Source organism: Poecilia reticulata, linkage group LG8 (genome assembly GCF_000633615.1).
Source record: "Poecilia reticulata strain Guanapo linkage group LG8, Guppy_female_1.0+MT, whole genome shotgun sequence".
Classification (NCBI taxonomy): domain Eukaryota; kingdom Metazoa; phylum Chordata; class Actinopteri; order Cyprinodontiformes; family Poeciliidae; genus Poecilia; species Poecilia reticulata.
Window position 1 is genome coordinate 27,054,812 of NC_024338.1, and position 9,289 is coordinate 27,064,100.

At 39.5% G+C, this 9,289-nt stretch overlaps 1 protein-coding gene across 1 annotated transcript in view; it reads right to left on the minus strand.

Annotated features, from left to right (window-relative positions):
- LOC103469481 (serine protease 33-like) overlaps positions 1 to 6,864 on the minus strand; it is a 12,274-nt gene extending 5,410 nt beyond the window's left edge. The window contains exons 1-2 of the mRNA XM_008417184.2: positions 6,211 to 6,864; positions 5,460 to 5,480 (exon numbers count right to left, since the gene is read on the minus strand). Coding sequence (XP_008415406.1) covers positions 5,460 to 5,480; positions 6,211 to 6,274 — 85 coding nt within the window. The 5' untranslated portion in view covers positions 6,275 to 6,864. The remainder of the gene's footprint in view (positions 1 to 5,459; positions 5,481 to 6,210) is intronic.
- Positions 6,865 to 9,289: the final 2,425 nt, after the last annotated feature.

Consider the following 9,289-nt stretch of genomic DNA (forward strand, 5'->3'; position numbering starts at 1 on the left):
CAACACACAGAGCAGCAACCAGCAACACACAGAGCAGCACCCGGCAACATCAAAAAATCAGTTGTGTTTATTAATAAAGTGGATTATTAACTCATGTTTTTATTCTCATACTGCAACGTTTACATTTAAAATACTGTAAATATTGTGGAAACTTTTCCTTCTGCAATTCAGAAATGACTGAAGCTAAAAGTCTAATTTAATCCATGTTTCTGGATGCTGCTGCGCTCTGATCACATAAAACCCAGTTCAGTTTTCTGACTTGGTCTTGACCCAGTTTGCTAAACGAGACCAAAACCAGAACCGAGACCTGCAGAACCTGCAGAACCTGCAGAACCTGCAGAACCTCTGGACCCTGATGGAAACATCCAGGGGGTGAAAACTTTTCATACAGATTTTATTTGAGATTCAAACTTTACAGGAAAAGTTAAAATTTAACCTGAAACATCAGAAGGAAAAGCATCAAAGCTCCTTGAGAACATTTACAGACCTCATAAAATTGGCTGCACAGAGTGACCTTTGACCTTTATGGCTAAATGGTTTCATTCCTGAAAGGAACCAACTGCCAGATGCTAAGGGCTGCTAACTAGGTTCTGCTCAAGGTTCTGAACCTGCGCTATTGCTCTTAGCTAATTACGGTTAGCTCTTAGCTAATTAGCTCTTAGCTAATTACGGTTAGCTCMTAGCTAATTAGCTCTTAGCTAATTACGGTTAGCTCCTAGCTAATTAGCTCTTAGCTAATTACGGTTAGCTCCTAGCTAATTAGCTCTTAGCTAATTACGGTTAGCTCCTAGCTAATTAGCTCTTAGCTAATTACARTTAGCTATTTACTAAGGATGTTCCGATCAGGTGTTTTGCTGCTGATTCTGATCACCTGGATTGACTGTTAAATTTTTTTGCTTTAGGTATAAATGCTGCTATGTGACCTGGCAAAATTTAAGAATGATCTGGTAATAAATTCACCTGATTTAGACATAAAACATGCAAAATACTTGCAGGCATAGAACAGCAGCTTTTTAGTCAAAAGGACTGAAAAACCTGCAATCAGTTAAATAATATTTAACAGTTAAATAATATTTAACAGTTAAATAATATTTAACAGAAAGGGTCTCAGTGCCATAAGTTATACACGAGTCAAATAAATCTCACAACACTGCCGGCATCAAATAAGGCAGATTTGATATAAGCAAGAAAAATGAAATATTAATTTGCACGTCAGCTTCCGCGTTGGGGGAAAAGCGGCTCGGTTGTTTCCGATCCAATAAAAATATCATTTTACCCTCGGTGCCTGCAGCGCCTGGCCGAGGTTTGAACATCGATCCGAAGCCCCAACCAGTGAACTGGAGGAAGGTTTTAAGATGTAGCCTCGTTATACATTCACTGATACGAGGTGAGTTTAAACTCTGTGGCTAACATTAGCTTTAGCTTATGCTAGTAGGTAATATTCTCTGGCGTTGTTCTTGTAAAAATGTGCTATTTAAGTATCTAAACATTCTAACAATGTTTTTACCTGATTTTCTAGTATGAATGAAAACTTTAAAGCCCTTTATATCAGGAAGACAACAATGTTCATAGTTTTGCTTTTTTTGCGTTTGAAATACGACTCAGTCTTTTCTAGCAGTCATGGTAACTCAAAGCGGAAACAAGTGAACCGCATTGGCTCATGCAGATGTGACGTCAACGCAAAGAGCCCATTGGCTGACTAACTAATACTGGCTCTGATTGGTTGGTTTTGACTTAGTTGAGTAGTTCTGCAGCATGCCAGGCAGGAGATCGAATATTTTCAGCGTTTATCTGTCTCATGCTAAGACAGCTAAAGTTTATACATCTAAAATCTTTTTTCTTTTTTTCAGTTCCTTTTTGCTGTGAGAGTCTGGAGGCTGAGCGGCTCCGTCTGGGACATGTTACCACCGACAGCAGAACCAGAACCAGAACCAGAGTCTCCTCCGCAGCTCCAAGGTTATTTGTTTAGCTTGTTTAGCTTTCCGGTCGTGATGCTGATCCGGTGAGTAGCTGCGCTGCTTCACCTGCTGATGGTTCCGGATGCAGCCAAATAAATCAAGTTCTTGTTTTTAAATATCATATTAGATTCTCTGTGTTGACGCATTGTGACGTCATTCTCCGCCGCAACACGCAACAGCGTCCCGGTTCACTCAGCGTTAAAGTTTCTCACCACGTCCAAGTCCACCTCGCTGCAGCAAACAGGAAGGGGCGGGACGGACCGCTGTCAGCCTCTTACCTTATTTGGAAATGGAACCATTGCACTCCGGAAGTGATGGGGGCGCTATTTCCTATAGTATCCGCGGTCTCCCGTTTAAATTTTCTTTTGAAACCTGTGATGTAGCTTCATCTGTAGGAAGGAGTTTCACTCTCAGCATGTATTTCAACTTCTCTGTTTTATTCACTTCAGCGCAGCTCACAGCTTTTAACAAATTCCGTAGCTTTCTGTGTTCTTCTAAATCTGCTTCTTAGTCGCATCTTTTCGGGCCTGCTGCTGCCTCCAGTGGCGTGGGGTGGTAACACAACTAATATAATTACGTCACTGAACGAGAATACCACAAAATCTTTATTATTTACTATTTCGCCATTACTGGCAACGTGAAAGATTAATTATCTTCTAAAATACCATATTTTCCTTCAGAATGTAACATGTGGAACCACCAGGGGTCGCTCCCATAAAAGGGAGGCTGTCAGGCTGGTGGCCTCTGTGCTCGTCCAGGTGTGTTGGCCCACGCGTTTGTGATCAGGTTTGTGTGTGTTGTTTTTTTTTTTTGTTGTAAAGACAAAACTCTTTTAATTTGATTATACTAAGTCAGTGTTTGTGGTGTTTCTATATAGGGCCACATTTCATGTTTTGATCGGACGATTGCTCTACCTGGGCGTGCGGTTGATCGACGCTGCAGGTAGGCGTTGTATATTTTTTAACCGGATTGAATTGCATGTTTTTTATTTCAAAGATTTAATAGGCGTTTGGTAATTTTTATTTTTTTTTTTGCAGTTGTCGCTGCACCCTGCTGTTCCTTTAGAATTTGATTTTCTTTTTCTATTGTTTTTCATTTATTTTGTTTATCTATTGTTCTTGCAAACACACATCCTCTTATTTTGTAATTATAAATATTGTCCCTTTTTTATACTGGTTGTTTTTATTGTACTATAAGTGGCCGTAACAAGAATGTAAAGCTAATTAGGTGACATAAACAACACCTTTATTATACATTATAAATAATATCTTTGTATCTCCATCACTTATAGGAGGAAGAAAAGAAATAAGACATGAAAAACAACATTATCAACAACAATAAAAATACCATATACAATGTATGCATAAGAAAATTTAACTGAGTAAAAGTCAATAACAAACAAATTAATTAGGTTCACAGATGAATAACCAGGATTGTTAAACAAGCAATAATCCACATTTTTGTTTTGTTGGTAGAGGAAAAATATGATTAAACTATTTAGTCTTCCAAGGTGGAAATTTTTCTTTTACTCTAAAACAATAAAATAAAACTAATTAATAGAATCATAATATAAACAATTAGTGCATAAAGTAAACACTTAGCATGCTGAAGATAAATGTTATCATTTAGTTTGGCTAAGAATAATTATTGCACCGTCAGTGAATGACGTCTAATAGATGTTTTATATTAACCAGAGGAAACAGYGACGCCTTCAGGAGCTGATGAATAAAGAGGATGGATGATCTAGTTTAGACACAGATGTTTTTGGTTTCACCACCTTTACCTGCTGTTATACCTGCCATTGAAACTATTCTTAAAGTTTGTCTGTTAGTCTGCAGCTCATGTGACCAAACCARCCGAGATGAAAAGCTAAAACTCAGCAGTTAAAACTTGAGATGACTTAAAACTTTAGTTAAATTTTTAGGTTTAAACATTTTAACTCATTGTTAAAATGTTAACATTACTTAACTAGAGGTAATGTTAGCCAATGTTACCTCTAACTAACTAGAGGTTTTGCACAAGTTGCACTTGTTAGGTAACCCCTAACAAGTGGGTCTTCTTAAAAGATAAAGTGACGTTTCTTAAAACATGTAGTCAGTGTTTTCAGCCAAGTTGAGCTGAATGTCCAGTAATGATCCAAGGTATTTAAAACTTTCCATAGTTTCAACAGGTTGGCCAACGAGAGAAACTGGAACCACTTTCAGGTTTTGTCATTAAATTGGCTCTACTTCCTTAAGAAAATTAAAAGGTTTGGTGTTTTGTGACGGACTTTATCTTTTGCGGTTCCAGTGATGCCAGAATTAATAATAAATAATAGACTTTGGTATTCTGACTTAGTAATGTACTTATACTAGTTGTGCTACCACCCCACGCCACTAGAGGCAGTAGCACTGCAGGCCCGAAAAGAAGCGACTAAGAAGCAGATTTAGAAGAACACAGAAAGCAATGGAAATTGTTAAAAACTGTGAGCTGCACTGAAGTAAATAAAAGAGAGAAGTTCAAATACAGACTGAGAGAGAAACTTTTTCCTAAAGATGAAGCTACATCACAGATTTAGAAAGAAAATAAAACGGGAGACCGCGGATAATACAGGAAATAGCGCCCCCTTCACTTCCGGAGTGCAATGATCCCATTTCCAAATAAGGTAAGAGGCTGACAGCGGTCCGTCCCCGCCCCTTCCTGTTTGCTGCAGCGAGGACCTTCTCACCACGTCACTTAGCGTTTGTTGCAAAAAAAAAAAAAAAAAAAACTTAGCGTTTGTTGCTGCGCGCCTGCGCAGTGTGAAGGAAAAACGCAGGCTGAGAAGTGAGATACTTGTGATCGGCAACACGAGACAGTGATCGATCACCGATCAGACACTTTTTCACGGAAATCGGCCGTGAAAAACGATAATGATTGGTGACCGATCGATCGGAACACCTCTACTATTTAAAACAGTCTTATTTTAAATATTAAACTGTTTTAAAAAACAGAAGTGAATTTTCTAAATGACGATGTTTCAGAGTGTTTATGGATGTTTGGCTGGTTTGACTAGCACTGATGGTTTATATTTTGTTTAAATTTTTTCTCTTTGTAATGTTTGTTTATGTTGCATGTGCCTCCCAGGCTGCCGTAGCCAATGAGGGCAGGCCTATAAATCTGGCCTCGCTGTTCGTACCAATGACTTGAACTGTCAAGATGTTTGGCACAAACAAACCAAACTTCGTGTGAAAAGCAGCGAGGCACGTTTTGTTTTATTTGTATTGTAAGTTTATGTTTTGTATTCTAATGTTTGTATATGTTTTAGTTGTCATGGTGACGATCTGCATCCAAGAAAATAAACAAAACTCTGAAAATCACCTGTCAGATTCTGCTGAGGAATCCACCAGCCTTATCAGGTGTTTATTAACAATAACAGACTGAACTATTCGTGGCCCCAACTTGGCAATTTTGATGTAAATTACAAGTTTTATTAATAATTTCCCACAGCTGTTGCACAACGGGTGGGCGTGTTGAACTCACCATCGATCTGCGCATCACTTCCTGTAAAACACAGAGAAAGTTAGGAAAACACAGTTCTTCCTCCCTGAGGCTTTGTGATGGAACAACAATCTAAATATTCATCTAAACTCTGAGAAAAACTGGAGCCTCTGAACTAAACATGTTATAACATCTATAGAATCAAATTATTTCAAATTATTTCTGCCAAATGATTTCATCGATTGTTGGTCAGACATTTATAGCTTCATGTAATCTGAAAGTGAAGGGATCCATCCATCATCCATCCATCCTCCATCCATCCATCATCCATCCATCATCCATCCATCATCCATCCATCCATCATCCATCCATCCATCATCCATCCATCCATCCATCCATCCGTCCGTCCATCCATCCATCCATCATCCATCATCCATCCATCCGTCCATCCATCCATCCATCCATCCATCCATCATCCATCCATCCGTCCACAGCCTGATTGATACTTTATCTCAACAGCTTTTGAACAGTTTTCTGCTTCCTGACCTGGATTGAACTGAACTGCAACACCAGACTAGATGTTAAAGGATCACAAATAAAAATGCTTAAAAACTTGAGCTGTTTTTTTGGTGAGAGGTTTGAGGACGTCCTTCAGGAGACAGACTGAGTCTGTTAATGAAAAACCAGGAAGGTCCAACAGTAACAGAAGCTGTCGTTAAATCACATCTGATTTTAAACACAGGAAGCAGTTTGAGCAGGTTTCTGTCTGAACCGTCGTCCAGGTGAGACTCACCTGCAGCCCAGAGGGTCAGCAGCAGCAGCAGGACTCTGGAGGAAGACGACCCGACCTTCATCATGAAGAGACTTCAACCTGAATCAATAAGGAAGTAACCTGCCTGGCCTTACCTGAGGAGGAACGCCCACACACACACACACACACACACACACACACACACACACACACTACTCCTCCCTGCAGAGCTAAGCACCAACCACAGACATGTGGCTGATCCAGCCACATGTCTGTGGTTGGAACAGCTGGCGGCCTTCACGCTGCCAGATATTCAAAGGAAGTTGAGCGTCTGGCTGCTGAAGTGCATCATGGGAAGGTGAGTCCTGATCTTCTCCATGGACCTGAACTCTGATAACCTCCAGAGGGAAGTGAGGCCTGAGGTTCTATTGCAGGTTTATTGGGTTCAATGTGTCAGCAGGCTGGAAAGCAGCAAGATTCCCTCCAACCTGCCAGAAAGGAAGCGTTTGTAGAGAACAGGATCCTCCTCAGAGTGTCACAGCAAGGCCACCGTAGGCTGCTTGGAGCGCCGTCTGCAGTGAAGCTGAGCCAAAAGGCAAAGCTCTCCATTAACCGGTCCGTCTTCATTTCTGCCTTCGTCACCAGCTCTGGATCATAAGCAGGAGTGAAAGTAGTTTTAAATTCTTCTTTGTCTGCTTTGGAGTTTCTGTGCTGATAATTTTTTTTGCGAAGCAATAAAAGCTGGTGTCTCTTGAACTGCTACAAAATAAAGCTGTATTTCCTCCTTCAGTCCACTGGCTGCAATGTTGACACCTTGAGATGCCATGAGACCTAAATCCTGCCACCAGAGAAAGACGATGCTGTTTGACCAAAGAGAAAGAAGCAGATTAAATATTCCCCAAGAAAATTAGGTAAATCATTTTTGTGTTACTATTTTCTGCAGGTGAAGTTGGGTGGAACGGGCAGGTAAGTGGGGGAGGGGGAGCAGGAATCAACATCCACCAGCTGAGTTAACAAGTTACGTTTTAGACAACTAATTGTTGTCAAATGTAAAACTGGTGTTTAATCTATTGATTTATTAATAAACTTCATAAGCCATAAGCCAGAGTATCTGGGTAGAAATAAGATTGAATACTCATTAAGTGAAAAGATGCACTCATGTGCCTAAAACTATAACAGGCTGTAGGAATTTCTGGAAACAAATATCTGATCAGAATTATTTTGTTCAGCTCTAATCATTATGCTACTTGTATTAAGAAATAATTGTATTGCACTCCAACCAGTCATGTTAACTAGACGTGTCTGCCAGTCTACCATTCTGACAGTGTGTAGAAAGGGGCATTTTTGGAATGGTATTTAAATAAATGCTGAATTAAAATCACATTGTTTTTTTGGTTTTGTTCTTTTTTTAAGTGACCACAATTAATTGAGTCGTGACCGACTGAGAATGTCCAGAGATTCACCACGTGTGAATTCATGAAAAGGTTTTCACCGTGATTAACTATTCCAAGAACAGCTGTAATTTCTGAGCATTTCTGGACACCTTCAAAGAGCTGCTGCCAGAAAATGAAGACAGGAAGAAGATCTCCGGTTTTCAGAGCATTACAGGAAGGAGATGGCTGACATAATCAAAGCAAAGCATGTTACTGTTGAAAGAACCTATTTTCTTAAGTTAAACAATAAATAATTCTGTTTTAGTTTTTTAATGAGTATTTCAGAGCTATGCTGACCAAAGGTTGAACCCTCTGTTTACCATTTGTTTATTGCAACGTACAAAGGGTTTGTTGTACAGCTATGATGGTACTTATAAGTAGTTCAGTGTTTTCCACTTCACTTGTGGTAAGACTTAATATTAATGATTGTTACTATAGCATTGACACTGTAATTACACTTAATGACATCTTTATAATTGTTGCTACTAGTTTCACTTTAGTTAAGGAAAGAGTTGAATTAATGACACTTAATGACGTCTTCATAACTGGTGCTACTTGTTCCACTTTATTTCAGGTAGGGGGAAACATTAATGACTGTGCAGTTAAAGGTTTTGACAGTGTAATTACACTTTATGACATCTGTAACTAGTATGCTTAAGGGAAAATATTAATCACACAATTATAATGATCTCGTAACTGTCACAGTTAAGACTGACAACAAATGACATGGTAATGTAATACACAAAGATACATAACATTTCAAATTTTGATAACTATTATGACATATTTATGACAGATGATGATTCTTGGTTAATGTCAGGTTTTCATAACGAAGACATTTTGAATAATGTCAACTTTGCATAAAGTGTCATTATTTACCGAATGACATTTTATGACAGCAGTCATAAATATTCATGAAGACGTATTCATGTTCTTGACAGATGTTATGTCATGTTTATGACAGTCTTAATGTGAGGATTTGAGTTTTGTGTGTGTTTATTTTGGTTTCTGTCAGCCGAGTCTCCAGTTTGTCCCGTCTAGCCCTTGACTGATCCCAGCTGTCTCTTGGTCCTTGTCTTGTCTGTTCTGCCATCATTTCCAGTTGCTACCAGATCTGAGCTCCTAGCCTTCTGCTCACCTGTGCTGCCTGGATTTTGTACTCTTCGTCATCATTAAACTGCAAATTATTCACCATAACCTGGGTCCACTGCGTCTACCTCACCACTTTACAACCGCATATCATGACACTTAGACACACCCCGTAAAATAAAGTGTTCCTGAGACTTTATAAAAAAATAAGTCAGACGCTGCAGCTGACGGTTGGTAAACACAGATGAAGTATTCATGCAGCTGCAGATTTAGTTTTGGTTTTTTAATGTAACATCTGCAGCTTGTGGAGAACCTGGTGGGGCCACAGTCACATGAAGGGGTGACAGTAGGGGGTACGGGCCGGCAGGTGCTGCTACCCCTAAAGGATTTAGCGGGTCCGCAGTACCTGCTAGAGAGGAGCGGCTGTCAGCTGTAAAGATCAACGGTTCACTGTGAGCCGTGACTGGTTAGTTTCTCAAGAAACATCTAAAACAGACTTAATCAGTTAATAAAGAACTTTTTCTCATTTCATATCGTTTCTGAACGGATCCTGCTTTACTAGAGCAGCAGGTCCTCTGATTGGCTGAGAGCAGCAGGTC